General features: G+C 44.9%; 2 protein-coding genes across 17 annotated transcripts; one reads left to right on the forward strand and one right to left on the reverse strand.

Annotated features, from left to right (window-relative positions):
- Window positions 1–7188: 7188 nt before the first annotated feature.
- Window positions 7189–12386, reverse strand: unga (uracil DNA glycosylase a). Of its 14 annotated transcripts, XM_061768348.1 has the most exons (10): window positions 12192–12386; window positions 11651–11851; window positions 11260–11355; window positions 10976–11073; window positions 10773–10861; window positions 10522–10700; window positions 10316–10447; window positions 8607–8726; window positions 7723–7861; window positions 7189–7564 (listed from the first exon to the last, which is right to left on the reverse strand). In XM_061768348.1, exons 1-10 carry the CDS (start codon window positions 12282–12284, stop codon window positions 7479–7481), a joined length of 1233 nt encoding a protein of 410 aa, XP_061624332.1. In that variant the 5' UTR covers window positions 12285–12386; the 3' UTR covers window positions 7189–7478. The 14 variants fall into 14 exon arrangements, with proteins under 14 accessions (XP_061624332.1, XP_061624331.1, XP_061624333.1 ...); XM_061768347.1 differs by lacking the exon at window positions 12192–12386 and having other exon boundaries at window positions 11651–12014; XM_061768349.1 differs by lacking the exon at window positions 12192–12386 and having other exon boundaries at window positions 7189–7532; window positions 11651–12009.
- Window positions 7756–13997, forward strand: LOC133475471 (DNA oxidative demethylase ALKBH2-like). 3 transcript variants are annotated; one of them, XM_061768366.1, is made up of 5 exons: window positions 7756–7879; window positions 7974–8055; window positions 13059–13332; window positions 13411–13609; window positions 13670–13997. In XM_061768366.1, exons 3-5 carry the CDS (start codon window positions 13083–13085, stop codon window positions 13977–13979), a joined length of 759 nt encoding a protein of 252 aa, XP_061624350.1. In that variant the 5' UTR covers window positions 7756–7879; window positions 7974–8055; window positions 13059–13082; the 3' UTR covers window positions 13980–13997. The 3 variants fall into 3 exon arrangements, with proteins under 3 accessions (XP_061624350.1, XP_061624348.1, XP_061624349.1); XM_061768364.1 differs by lacking the exons at window positions 7756–7879; window positions 7974–8055 and adding an exon at window positions 11749–11889; XM_061768365.1 differs by lacking the exons at window positions 7756–7879; window positions 7974–8055 and adding an exon at window positions 12458–12595.
- Window positions 13998–14463: the final 466 nt, after the last annotated feature.

Raw genomic sequence — 14463 nt, forward strand, 5'->3', positions numbered from 1 at the left:
GAGGGAATGAGACACGAGGTTAAATACAATAGGTAATTAGGGTGAACGAGGCACAGGCGGTGAAGATGCTCACAGGAGCAGGTGTGTGTGAAACAGGGAGGGGGCGACAAAACCCGGAACACACACACACATGACACAAGGACTCTCCGGGAAAAAGGAGAAAGATTGGTTACACCACGGGACAATTCAGACAAACATGAAACAAGTATAGTATTTACACATCAAACTGAAGAATAAAGTAGTAGGACTATATTTTAGTTCACCTCCTTTCCCGTGGATAATTGAGACCTCAAACTGTAGCCCCGTATTTGCACCGTATTTATGTATGGCAAGACTATGATTGAGTTACTGTTTCAGATTCTCAATTCATCCACTGGGGGGAGTCATAGCACTGTCAACATTCTTACCGTACTTACCCTCGGCGGGGTAGTCTATGACCCCCATCCTCTCCTTCACTTCCGCCAGCGGTCGTGAAAATCAACAACATTACTCAACACACAAGTACCAACACACAGAGGCCATTCTCACTTCCCGCAACAAATAACCTGCCTCCATGATCATTATCAACCCACTTCGTCCTTATTCTCGGCCTGAAGTTTATACTCCACGGCGAGGTGAGTCAGCGCCCCCGCCCGCACACCCCCGCTCGAACGCACGCTAACGCTGAGCAATGACCCCCTCGAGCCACTGTTTTCCCCATGGCCGGGCGGACACCATAATGCATCGAAAGTTGGCCCCCCTTAGATGCACAACTGTCTCCTGCCCGTTTCTCCCTATTGGGTAACAGTTACGGCCACCTCAAGGGGTCAACTGCCCGCCTGCAAACCGCGCGCCTGCGGCTGGGGTGGGCAACGGTCAAACTAGACTCAGCCTCCCCCCGCCTGACACAGCTTACAGCCAGCTTCCCCGGTCCGTAATGCCGTGGCATCACCGGGCACCACGGGAGCACACAAACGGAACACGTCAATCTCTCCTGCGCATTTTTCACTCCTCACATAAGCCGCCTTCACATGACTACCCAAGCATCACCCACCATTTCACTCACTCGCTGCCGTCTTCAGCTCCTGGTATCACGTTAGGGTCCGACGACACATTTCACCTCATGTTTATCCCGTACCATCCAAACCAGCACTTTGTCCGCCATTCATTCAAGCTTTTGGCGGCCTCTCATGGCCCGCCGACGTCACTTCTCTCAGACTACGCTTGCACACTCATTCTGCTAAATAGTAACCTGGCCAGGTTGTATTCAATCGGTACTTAACGACTATGGGCTATGGTACTCATCTGGTGATGTGCCTTGCTAACTTAACGGCCTGACTGACATCATGCCACCATGCGAGCTCAGACATCCGCATGAACACGTCCGTTGTGAAGCTAAGCGCACGTCCCAAATAGAGCATTCTACTGTTAACACTTTAAAACTTCTTTTGACATCACTGCGTGTCTAAATCACTCATTCTAGAAGGGCCTTCCCCTTCATGGGTCCAAATACCAGTAAAAACAACAAAGATTTCGACGAAACTTCAAAACACCCCCGCCGACACGGAAGCACAGGGACGTGCCCACTTGTCGATTTCAATACAGCACAAAAGCCACTCGCGTCAGCGGCGCACGGCCGTCAGATTCAAACAGTGAGAAAAGACTCACCTTTTTAATCATGAAATCTGAAGCGGCCCAGCGTCGCTGACTCTTGGCCGCGCCGCAAAGGATCCTGTTCGTGACGCCACTATGTGGTTAAATTCGTTCGCCTGTGCTTCCGAGTCGGAGATCTCCCGGGAAAACTCCGACTTCCGTCTGGCATGGGATGCATGAAGACTTCGAGACACTTGGCGTTTGGGCTAATTCGATTTATTGAACAAGCCTTAGTGTCATAGCAGCTGCTTACATTTCCCGAACGACGAAAAAGCCCCCAAAAACCCCGGGATCTCAGTTTATCAAGGTTCTAATTCTCTGGGCGTGGAATTAGCCCCCTCCCTGGTTGCATCCGGAAGGATGCTGCTCCTCATGAACATATTTGGAATCTCACTCGCCAGCTGGTGTCTCTCCGTCTGGTCCATCTGTCTCCCCTGGGCCCTTTTTTTGCGATAATGAAAAACAGTTCTCTTTGAAGATCTGGCCCGGTTGTAACCCCCCGACAGGTCTCTGTCAGGGGGGGGGGGCAGGACAACCCCAATATACATATAACTGGCTAAAGGATGTCCTTTGATGTAGAAGTACAAAGAAAAGATAGTTGGTGTGAATACAGGTCTCCAACCATTTGTCCTTCCCAAAGGAACTCTGATTGTGTTACTATTAAAATATACTACACTTGTCGCCAGTGGCCTCGTGAAAGCGCACACAGTTGCCTTCCAATCAAACATTAGATAAAACAGAGTCTTCACCACTCCTTTTACAGCTGCTACTGTATTTGTTGCTGTATAGTTGGTATGACGACATTCACAAGACTGTATACTGTAGAGTAGGGGTCAAAACACCTGCTGTGCAATACTGAAAAAGCACATACTGTATGTACAATCACAACATTTTGGTGTTTTGCCTCTGTCGTTAACTTAAATTTTTTTTTTAAAAATCACCATGACATAATGTCACAGGAAAAATGTTATTCCTTAATAGACAAGAGACAGATAACAGAAGATAACAGATAGTTATCTTCTGCCTGGACGCAACTGGCACCACCAAACATATCATGTTTTGTCATCACATAGACCAAGATGGAGACAGGACCAAGATGACCTTTTCTTTTTCTTTTCACTAGAGCAGCGTTATAATTAACGGAATAGAAAACATACAAAGAAATATGTCTGGCATATAATATTTATTATATGTTACACAAAAACTGGTATGACTGACATTAGATAGAAACTGGCACACCCTGGACTGGTCACCACATATAGAAACACAACCATTCACAATCACATTCACTCCTATGGGCAATTTAGAGTCTTCAAAGAAGCTAAGAAACGTGTTCTAGGGACATGGAAGCATCTCCCATGCTAATCTGCAGCATGTAGAATTGAATGTTGTGCGCTTTCATTACAGTGGTAGGACATCATTGGTGCTCTAACTGGTCATTATCAGCAGGTGGTTGGAGAAAATTGTGCAAGTTTTCCACAGATGGAAAGTGCAGTTTGTGGTGTTTTTAGCCTGCAGAGCTCTCTAATACACCTTCTTTGGGTATTATGCATTTGTTCACAGTCTTATACTGTATTTTCTTTCTTTTTGTTTTGTTTTGTCAGTGAACTCTTGATTATTGTGTTCAGATGGCAGACGCAATGGAGATGATGATTCTTAGCATCTTAGCACCACAGCTTCACTGCGAATGGAGACTACCAAGTCTAGAGGTGGCACTTCTTACATCGGTAATTATGCTGTCATATTAGGAATATGCTTATCTGTTAGCTACTGCATCTAGCTCGCCGTTATGCATGTACATCTTGATATTTATCAATTACAAAATGAATTAGAATATCATAAGTTCCTTTATTTCAGTTAGAGATGGAAATATGTTGACTGGTGCCAGCAGTGTGCTTGCTAGATGGAAAGAATACTTCGAGGAGTTGAATGAATGAGGAAAATGGAGAAGGGAGAGTAGAAGAGGCAACTGTGGTGGACCAGGAAGTGGCAATGATTAGTAAGGGGGAAGTTAGAAAGGCATTAAAGAGAATGAAAAATGAAAATGATGACGTTCCTGTGGAGGTATGGAAGCATCTAGGAGAGGTGGCTGTGGAGTTTTTGACCAGCTTGTTCAATAGAATTCTAGTGCGTGAGAAGATGCCTGAGGAATGGAGGAAAAGTGTACTGGTGCCCATTTTTAAGAACAAAGGTGATGTGCAGAGCTGTGGCAACTATAGAGGAATAAAGTTGATGAGCCACACAATGAAGTTATGGGAAAGAGTAGTGGAGGCTAGACTCAGGACAGAAGTGAGTATTTGCGAGCAACAGTATGGTTTCATGCCTTGAAAGAGTACCACAGATGCATTATTTGCTTTGAGGATGTTGATGGAAAAGTACAGAGAAGGTCAGAAGGAGCTACATTGTGTCTTTGTAGATCTAGAGAAAGCCTATGACAGAGTACCCAGAGAGGAACTGTGGTACTGCATGCGGAAGTCTGGAGTGGCAGAGAAGTATGTTAAAATAATACAGGACATGTACGAGGGCAGCAGAACAGCGGTGAGGTGTGCTGTAGGTGTGACAGACAAATTTAAAGTGGACGTGGGACTGCATCAGGGATCAGCCCTGAGCCCCTTCCTTTTTGCAATGGTGATGGATAGGCTGACAGGTGAGGTTAGACTGGAATCCCCCGTGGACCATGATGTTTGCAGATGACATTGTGATCTGCAGTGAAAGCAGGGAGCAGCTGGAGGAACAGTTAGAAAGATGGAGGCATGCACTGGAAAGAAGAGGAATGAAGATTAGCCGTGGGTTTGACCCCTTATTCATCAGCTTACCAAGACATTTTGGACAATTCTATGCTTCCAACTTTAGGGCTGTGACTATCATGACTGTCCCACAAAGCAAAGCAAGGTCCATGGAGGCATGCTTGGAGAAGTTCCTCAACTCGAAATACAACAGATATTGTGAGCAAAGTCCTCTCTATGGTTTGTCAGTGACCTCTGATGGTCACCAATATATGTCAGCAGTTGCTTCCGGAAGTTCATGTTGTATCATGTTCCAGCCGGAGGACAACTTCTGTCCACAGTTCATCATGGTCCCATCGGGGAACCGTATCGTCAGTCCATCCGGGCTACAAAGGATGGTAACCCTGGTTTTGATAAGCAGATCTCTGCCCATCAGGTTCACTGGAGCCCCTCTTTTCATGAGGACAAACTGATGTTCATGTGTCTGTCCAGCAATTTCAGTCTTTAATGGTGTCGTAATCGGCAGACTCATGGGCACCCCTGCACAGCTCATTCAGGTGGTTGTCTTCCCTTAGCGGGGTTCAGAGGCTCTGTCTTTCCTCCGTCCCCTGGCTCCGGGCTCATTGGGCATTCAGACCAGTCCTCATCGCAGTAGTACTGGCGAGATGGCTCGTTGCTGTGGAGCCTGCTGCGGATGCTGTTGCCGGGCCGCGCCCAACTCTCCCTCGTGAAGCTTTGTAGTCTCCTCTTTGAGGTGTGGCCTCTCCGGGTTCCACTGGAGGTCGCTGTTGAGTCATTGGGTAAACAGTACATTGGCGATCGTCAGTGTCCATACTGACCACCATTGAAGCACGCTTGGTCCGTTGGAGGTCGGCAAGGGCTTCCCCTGCCTCCGTTGGTGTACTCTGTCACGACTCCCGCCTCGTCTCCTCGTCGACCCTTGCACCATCCACATCTGTTTTTCTGCTTCCATTTTTTTTTTTTTTTTTTTTTTTTTTTTTAATGGCCACTTTATTGGCCTGGGCAAATTGTAGCTTCAAAAGTTGTTCCTGCATGTCCTTTACCTCATCTGATGATTTGTGTTTTCTGTCGACAAAAAGTTTCAAATGGTGTGACACATGACAATTAAAGAAGCTATCTCCCCCTTTCATGAGGTCAGGGTCTTTAAAAGTTCAGTCCTAACTTCAACCGGCAAGGTGTCAAGTAAAGCTATTCTATAAATAACATTTGCCTCCCTTAAATGTCTTATCTGTCCAAATACTTATGCAATTTTCGAAGTGAGAACTGGGATCCATGAGAGGTTTGAAGTCCGGAAGCTTCGGCACCGTTGGGGAAGAGGACGGGAACATGCCACACAGCAAACACTATAGGAGCAAAAAGGGGCAAATAAAATTTCAGGTTCGACATTATTCAGACCCGACCGTGTCGAAATATCATCCGATTGGTGTCTCACTATGTCACCACACGCCAGGCTCATGTTGTCCGTCAACTTTTTCAGCCCCTGGATCCAAATTACACCAACAGCAGCCAGTCCGGGGCAGCCGTTTCTGTAAAAACTAAAAAAATTTTAAAGACAATTTTTGTATATTTACCCACCTTTTTGAATGCGGGCTCGTGCGGAATTGATAGGAGTTTTAATTCCCCTCTACAATTGGTCTGCCATTTGAGCCGCTCCCTTGACCGGCCGGCAATGCCGGTTATAGTGACGTCACTGGGGCCGTTTTCGGAAAGGTCCGTAAATTGTATTTAGCGGGGCAATTTGTCGCTCTTTTTTTTCTTCGCTGAACAGCTGCCATGGCAGGGCACACCAGACAAATATCATAAATTTTTCTCCTCAATTTTTCATTCTCTTCTATTTTCTTATTCAAATCTCTTTTCTCTCTCCACCCTGCAGAATCCAACTTTCCTTCCTCTTTTTTTCCCTTTCAGAATAACCTCTCTGCCCACACACTTCTTAATCCTGTTTGCTTCTTTTTCTGCCTTTCTATTTCAATCCACAAATCCGACACATATCACATTCATTACCTCGACACACAGATTTGCAGTCCAACTGAATTCCTGTCCGCTCCTCTGTCTTTTTATCTAATGTTCTTCCAGGATCACGTCGGGCTCACCATTTGAAGGAACCTGTGTTTAAAATCTCCTATAACTCCCGTGGTTCCAAGCGTGCTCGTTTTCGTGAACGAACTTCGTTCACAACAATGTATAAAAACCAACCAATTTATTCCTGACAGAGGAGTCTATACATTTGCAGAGCTCTGGGTTCGTAACTACCCTATCTTATCCTTAGCAGATAAAGTAGTCGAACTAAAACTATCTGATTCTACACCAGACTTATACAATGTTTCAAAACGGGCCAGTATGGAATCGCTGTCGTCTGATTGGTCCGTAATCTGACGTCATCGTTGTTCGGTAGAATGATGACTATCTGATCTGGCTCCAGACGCCGCCTCCAGGTGTCGCCTGCATTCAATGTTTATAGTGGCTCCCCGCAGTTCCTTTCTTCCTTGACGTGTCTCCAAATACCCCCCGATGGGGGGGGCCTTCCTGCAATATACTCCTATCCCCTATCTCTACTCAATACACATCCTTGCTTACCTTCCAAACTAGTTATCCCATGAAACTCTATATTACATATAGAATTACATATTAGAATATAAAGTATTCTATATTCCCTTCAGTGCCAAAAAAATTATTTAAAAAAAAAAAAAAAAGAGCTGTCACCTGTGTGATGAGAGTGGACAACACTAGAAATGAATCATCCACTCATAAAATCACTGTCAGATCTAGGTTTGTTCATTTTAGTATAATAAAACACAAGACACTAAAATGAGCTGATCCAATAGATTTGTTGTTCTTTATTTCCCTCTAGTGTCCAAAGGAAGAAGAATCATCTTTTATTGTCATGAACATGCACACAAAATTTGTTCTCTGCATTTAAACCATCACAGTGAACACATACACATGTTAGTGGAACACACTGGAGCAGGGGGGCAGCTGAAGCGCCCGGGGTATCAGTGTCTTGCTCAAGGACACCACAGCCGTGAGTCCGGGGGATGTTGGCGGATGATCCAGTCGGGGTTTTTGAACCTAGGTCCCCCACGGTGGCAGGCGATGATCTTAACCATTGGGCCACGGCTGCCCAAAGGTAATAAGATGGACCTCAGATGCAGCCTGGAGTGTAAATATTTGGTGACTACAAAGACCTGTTGTGGACAACTTTATCAGAATTCCCAGGTAAAAAAATAAAATGAATAGAATATTTAAAATATTCATTTTTCGAGATTATTCTTTTACCAGATCACAGTTTGAAATATAATGGTATTAAAAGTTGACTATATTTTCTATAGTTATTGTAACTTGCCTATGTTGCATAAACTTATGGAGGTTATGGGTTCATGTTCCACAGGACTGTTGGTGACTTTGTGGGCGATCGATCGCTTAGGAAGGAGGAAGACCATGGCCTTGTGTTTCCTTGTCTTCTCTCTGTGCATCATTCCGCTCTATGGTTGTGTGGGGAGGTAAAAGGAGAAACCTGCCATGTCTGCAATATCTAGTTTAAATCAGATTGTGTTATTGTCATACAGGCAAGCACGGCTTCCCATTTTGTTACAGAGCGCCCATGACAGTGCTGATATTCATTGCCAGAGCTTTCATCGCTGGGGGATTCCAGGCTGCCTATGTGTATACTCCAGAGGTTAGTTAAAGTGTTCACATTGACTATGCAATGAATAGGATTCATCCAATTTGAACCACATCAATACTACAGTCCGTGGTAGAGAGAAGTGGCATGACCTTCACAGCATTTTCTGATACTCTCCAGGTTTATTTTTGTTTTAAATGTATTTTTGACAAATACATTATGATCCACAGTAGTCATACATCTCACGCTTTCATTCCCATTTGGCAGATCTCTGTTACATTTTAAACCTGTGCAAAACCAGTCAAGTATCCAAAATTAAATCACAGTGTTAAAAGTGTGAAGTATTTTTCCACATCAGTCCACCGCTGGACAGCTGGCAGTAGAACTCAACGTTTGCTGGCACTCGCAATCATATCAATTTACTCCAGATTATTTTCCTCGCTTGAAATCTTGGGACGTTTCATTTTCTCACCGTTGCAAGGTAAGCATACCAAAATAAGGCGATCATGTTGGCAAATAGCACTCGGAACTGAAAAACACATCAAAGATTTGGCACAAAGCGGAGAGGGTGTGACTGTTGGCAAAATGCTAGTTGAATTACGTACCTCAACAGGCACAAAGTTGACGTTTACGAACTGGAAAGGTGTCCAAACTTTCCAGTTGATCTTCAAAGCAGTCCAGTAGCTTCCTCTAATCTTCTTGATAAAGTCATCCAACCCGTTTGCCTGAAAAACAGATTCAAAAGACTATCCGTATCTGTAGAATTAAATGTTGCACTGGTTGTTGCTATACCAACTTATACCCCAAACTAATAAACAATAACCTAATTTTAGAGACCGTAACTACTCATTAAAAGGCCTTTGTGAAGTTTCAAGTTTAGAATTTCTGGATTTGATTTCATGGCCTCCATCACCTGCCTCACCGTAGGACCATGCGAGCCAAGGTTAGCATGTTAGAATTATATTTTTTTTCCCAAGCTGCTGTGCCTCCTTCAAAGTCTTCTGGTGGCCCGCAGTGGACACGAACTCTAAAGTAAGAATAAAAGAGTGTGTAAAAAGTCCTTGTTACAGATTTAGTCAGAATTGGATATTTCTTCAGAAGAAATAGATACTGAGAAAGTAAACGATATTGAATCGACGCATCCCGAAGCGGCACACTTTGCACGGGCATTGTCCCGTCTTCTGTCACGCGAATTTTAAGTTAATTAAACAATAGATACGGCGCGAACTTCGCTGGGGTGGAACTTCTGCAAACTCTTCCGGTCGACGTCGTGCGTCACCAGTGGCGTCCTTACGTCATCATATGCGACCAGAAGAGTTCACCCACGGCGCGTTGGTTTTCGTTTTTCATGTAGAAATTATTTAGAACAATTTGTAATTACGACTTTTTTTCCTTTTTTTTCCTCGGACCTGTATTACATAAAGCAATACTTTAATCGACCGGTTGGGAAACAAATAAAAACAAATTACTACATACAACTCGTAGCTGTGGGAGCCCTGGTTTGTTTCTCCTCAACACGCTGGTCCCATTTTGGGGTAATGGGAGACTGTGACACCCGAAATATTAATCCGTAATTTTATTTTGGCCGCCATCATTACTCAAAACCTGCTTCACAAAGATAGAATGTTAGAAATTGAAGCAAGATATTCAGTACTTTTATTGGCCATCTTGAGGGCCTCATTAGCAAGCGTGTGACCGCATATTCGAGTGGGTTTCGTGCGAGACGATCACTTCTAGCGATAAATCTGGATTTTAAGTAGGACTGCGATGTTGTCTTTGAAATTGTAGGCTCTTCTGCCTCATTTGGCCTTTTCCGTTTCCATAGAGGCTCTAAAGAAAAACCTGTAGATTCAGTAGTACAACGTTCATCCTTACACGACCTGTGTGCACCTCAAATGTTTTAACATCATTGGCTGTTCGTTTGCCCGAAACATATGCCTCAGTGACAAACCACACGTGCTTGTCATGAGTCTTTATTCCATAAAAAAAAAAAAAAATATCTTCAACTTTTTAGTATAACGATTGAGCCAGACAGGTGAATAAATGTGAGAGGTAGTAACATTTTTGTATTATAAAAAAAAAAAAAGGCCACATTGTACAAACATGCAACACTAAAACTCCAAGTACAACAGAAATGTATAAAAAAAAAAGAAAGGCGATACATGAACTTCCCACAAACGTTGAGAGAGTTCCTAGTGTAAAGATGTTATCGAAAGATAACTTTGAAACTGTAGACATGCTTATAGGAGTCTGTGTGTGTAGTTACTCAACATGGTGCGAAAAAAAAGCAGACAAGTGTAACAATTTAAAGTGCCTTCCAGTCAACAGGTGACTTCCCGGTTTTCTTCAGAAGCTCGTTGGCCTTTGAGAAATGTTTGCAGCCAAAGAATCCACGGTGAGCCGACAGGGGAGACGGATGCACCGCCTGCAGGACGTGGTGTCGTTTCTAGCAATCCCAGGAATATCATTAGAATTTCTTTCCCGAGCGGTGGAGTATTCACAGCAGCGGTGTGCACTCACCCTGTTAATGGTGGCCCCCTTCTTCTGAGCGTACGCCCCCCACAGAACGAACACCAGGCCCTCCAGATTGTCGCTGAGCCACTGCACAACGGCGTCGGTGAACGTTTCCCAGCCCTTGTCTTTGTGCGAGTTGGCCTGGTGCGCACGCACCGTCAACACGGCATTGAGCAACAACACACCTGTGGGTAGTAGCTAACACGTCAGTTATGTCGTGAGACACGTTCAGCCCAACTACAATTCGACAAGCAAACCTTGTTTGGCCCAGCCGCTTAGATCTCCATGCCTAGGGTGCTGGAAGCCTTCAATGTCAGTCGCCAGCTCTTTGTACATGTTCTCCAAACTGGAAATGGATGGAAAACTCGTGTCTCATAGTGGTGCCAGGTTTAATACACACGCGCGCACACGAAAAACAACGGACAAAAAGGTTCACAGAATACTTTCAAATTGAGATGACCTGGGAGGGGGAGGCACAGGACTTTTGACGCTGAAACACAATCCGTGGGCTTGGTTTGGACCATGATACGGGTCCTGACCGAGGATCACCACTTTAACCTGGAGGTAGAGAACAGAGGAAAGTTTACAGTGACATCATGATGAGATCTGAACAAAACAAAACAAAAAAGTGTTTGCAATGGTTAACTTCGTGGCAAATGTGAATGTCGTCATTATTATTATCGTGATCATGACCATGTGTGATTAGCAGAAGAGGTACTGGGCAGGTGGCTCAATAGGACGCACATGGCGGACTTCACACATCTGCGTCCAGGTGAAGACATGGTCGGCGGGCGGGTACACAGTGTGATGTTTCCGCTCTTTGTTGACAAACTGCATCAACTGGGGAGGGTGAAAGGGCTTTGCGTCGTTAAACTGCGAGAGTGATGCATTAACTACTTTTAAGATTTTTGTGTCCGGAGAGATTTTTTTCCCAAGCACCCCCTCAAAATTCGAAAATGTCAAAACAATTAGACTTTGAAATATTACACATACCTACATGTGTATGTATGCACATTTTTTATGATTATTATTTAGTGCACCCACCCACCCAAAGAAGAAAAAAAATCAGCTCGTGGACCCCAATTTGACAACCACTGTTCCAGAAAGCGTGCTCAGTGGTGTATGGCCTACTCACCTGTTTGAAATAAGGTTTCCCAAACTCAGCAGCCAGTGCCTTTTGCCAGCTCTCCCCAAAACCGGTAGGAGTCCGACCGGAAGAGAGCCTCTCCAACGCCGCCTTCTTGTTGCGGGCGATCAGGTCCAGCTGCTCCTGAGACAGAGGAGCCGAGCGGGAGCCGGAGGGCTCCGCCTCAACCTCCGAGGACTTGCGCTTCCTCTGCATGGTTGGAGAGAATTGTGCAAAACGCAAAGCAGGTGAGGGGTGAACTGCGAAGGAAAGTACCGCCCAAAGCTGCCCGCGGCGCACCGCCAGTAACATGTTGTTGACGTTGTGTCATGAACATTCTGTGCTGCTTTTGAATGCAGCTCTATTGTCGCTGCTGTGCAGGAAACGGTCAGCAAATTCAAACGCGTGCTATTTGGCTGCAAATAACTCAGTAAAAAAAAAATAATAATAATTTTAAAAAATGGTCACCGGGAATGGCTAACAGCGTGCTCCAAACATTAGTTTGTAAAAAAAAATATATATATATATATATATATATATATACGCTCACCGAGTCCTTAGCATCCTGCTCGTTGAAGTCTTTGCAAGACCTCTTTTTGGAAAGCGGTAAGAAAAATGAATGAATAGTCTTCTGCCCGATCATGTTGTTGCCCGAACGTGAATTCTTAAAAGCAGCAATGTGGAAAGCGCGTGAAAACTCCGAACAGCTTTCACGATCTCGCGCCAACACTGACGTCACGAAACAATATGATAATGAGCTGCGAGGCGTTCAAGAGCCACTGGGGTTTTCGCAACACTTAGGTTGGGAAACGTTACGTTGTCTTGTGGCTGTTAGTGTTGTTGGGGGCTTTTTTTTTTTTTTTTTAGCCGTCTTGAACTTGTTTTCATCGCGGGCCACTTCATATGGTTGTCCTCGGGAGGACGGTTATAACGGCAAAACCACATCACTTTTCGGTACGTAGCATGGTTTGCTTAACGTTACACACACAGTATGGGAACAAAATGTAAAAGTATGGGAGCAACATTTTAAAAAATAAATAACTGAAAACAAGCTGTTAATCTTTTATGTGAACGGGAACAGACTGAATGACATCTAAAATGAAACATGAACAGCCTCAATATTTGATTTTCAGATAAGCACAACACCAGTACTTCGTCTTCTTTTTAGGAAATGAGCAATGCAGAAAAGTGCCAAAGTAATAGTTTCAACAGTATTATGATGCCATAAAACTAATGATATTTTTTAAATTACTTTGCCCTTATCCAAAGAGCCCGGGAGCCCGCTTGCATTTGTACAACAACAACAACAACATGGCCATGATGTCTGATAGTTAGAAGCTGAGCTGCACTGTGTTTGTATAGCCAAACCAAGAACAATCTTGTTTTTTTTAATGTCACATCTTGTTTGTGTCTACAGATGTAAATCTTTTTCAAATGTTCAATGGAGAAGTTTGTGCATGAATGCCCGTGCACTGATGACCCCGAAATAAGTCGATCGAAGAAGTTGAAAAGGGGGGAAGGTAAAGGGGACGAACAGTTGGTGGATGCTGAGGACGAGGAATTTTCTGATCCTGTTCCCTGGCAGAAAATAGAGTCAGAAAGTCTTGACTGTGACTATGCTTTGCTCTTCACCAAGGAGGAAGCTGACCACCTTTTCCAAAAGCTGGAGGAGGAGGTGATCTACTCAACAGGTGCCAGTCATGTTTATTATTTTAAAGGTCTGACAGGAGGTAGACGAGTGGTGGAGTGAGACTAGCTTTATATTCCAGGGGAAGAAGCAAAGGTGCAGGTGTTTGGAAAGGTGTATGACATACCCAGGAAACAGGCAACATATGGAGATACAGGATTAACATACACTTATTCTGGAGTGACACGTTTAGCCTGCCCATGGACACCCACCCTGGAATATATTCGGGATTCTGTCGCCAAAATAACAGGACACACGTTCAATTTTGTCCTGATCAACAGGTAGGAAATATAACACGAACACGATGGATTTGATAAGATTCTGACTGCAATCTTGTCTAGGTACAAAGATGGCCAGGATCACATGGGCGAGCATCGCGATGACGAGAGGGAGCTAGACCCTCTGTCCCCCATAGCCTCGGTCTCGCTCGGCGCCGCACGAGATTTCATTTTCCGCCACGGGGACGCCCGAGGGAAACGGAGCGGTCGGCGCGTGGAGCCCGTCAAGCTGGTGCTGGCCCACGGAAGCCTGCTCCTCGTGAACTCGCCCACCAACTCTTTCTGGTATCACAGCCTTCCCGTTCGAAAGAAAGTCCTCCTGCCTCGCATTAACCTCACATTCAGACGCATCCTGTCCACCAGCAAAAAATAAACACCATCACATCCTTGCCATCGATTTACTCATTTCGGTTGTGGATTATGTACACAGAAAGAATTGCTTGGTATCCTTCCATTAAAGGAACACCCACGGTTGAGACGGAACATTCTGACAGCGGGCAGCACTTTTCACTTCAAAATAGCTTGATAGGGCGGCACGGCGGATGACTGGTTAGCACTTCTGCCTCACAGTTCTGAGGACCGGGGTTCAAATCCCGGCCCCGCCTGTGTGGAGTTTGCATGTTCTCCCCGTGCCTGCGTGGGTTTCCTCCCACATCCCAAAAACATGCATTACTTGAAGACTACATCGCCCGTAGGTGTGAATGTGAGTGCGAATGGTTGTTTGTTTTCTACGTGCCCTGTGATTGGCTGGCGACCAGTTCAGGGTGCACCCCGCCTTTCGGGATAGGCTCCAGCACGCCCGCGACCCTAGTGAGGATAAGCGGAACGGAAGATGAATGAATGAGTTGTTCATTTTG

The sequence above is a fragment of the Phyllopteryx taeniolatus genome, chromosome 3, assembly GCF_024500385.1.
Source record: "Phyllopteryx taeniolatus isolate TA_2022b chromosome 3, UOR_Ptae_1.2, whole genome shotgun sequence".
Classification (NCBI taxonomy): Eukaryota; Metazoa; Chordata; class Actinopteri; order Syngnathiformes; family Syngnathidae; genus Phyllopteryx; species Phyllopteryx taeniolatus.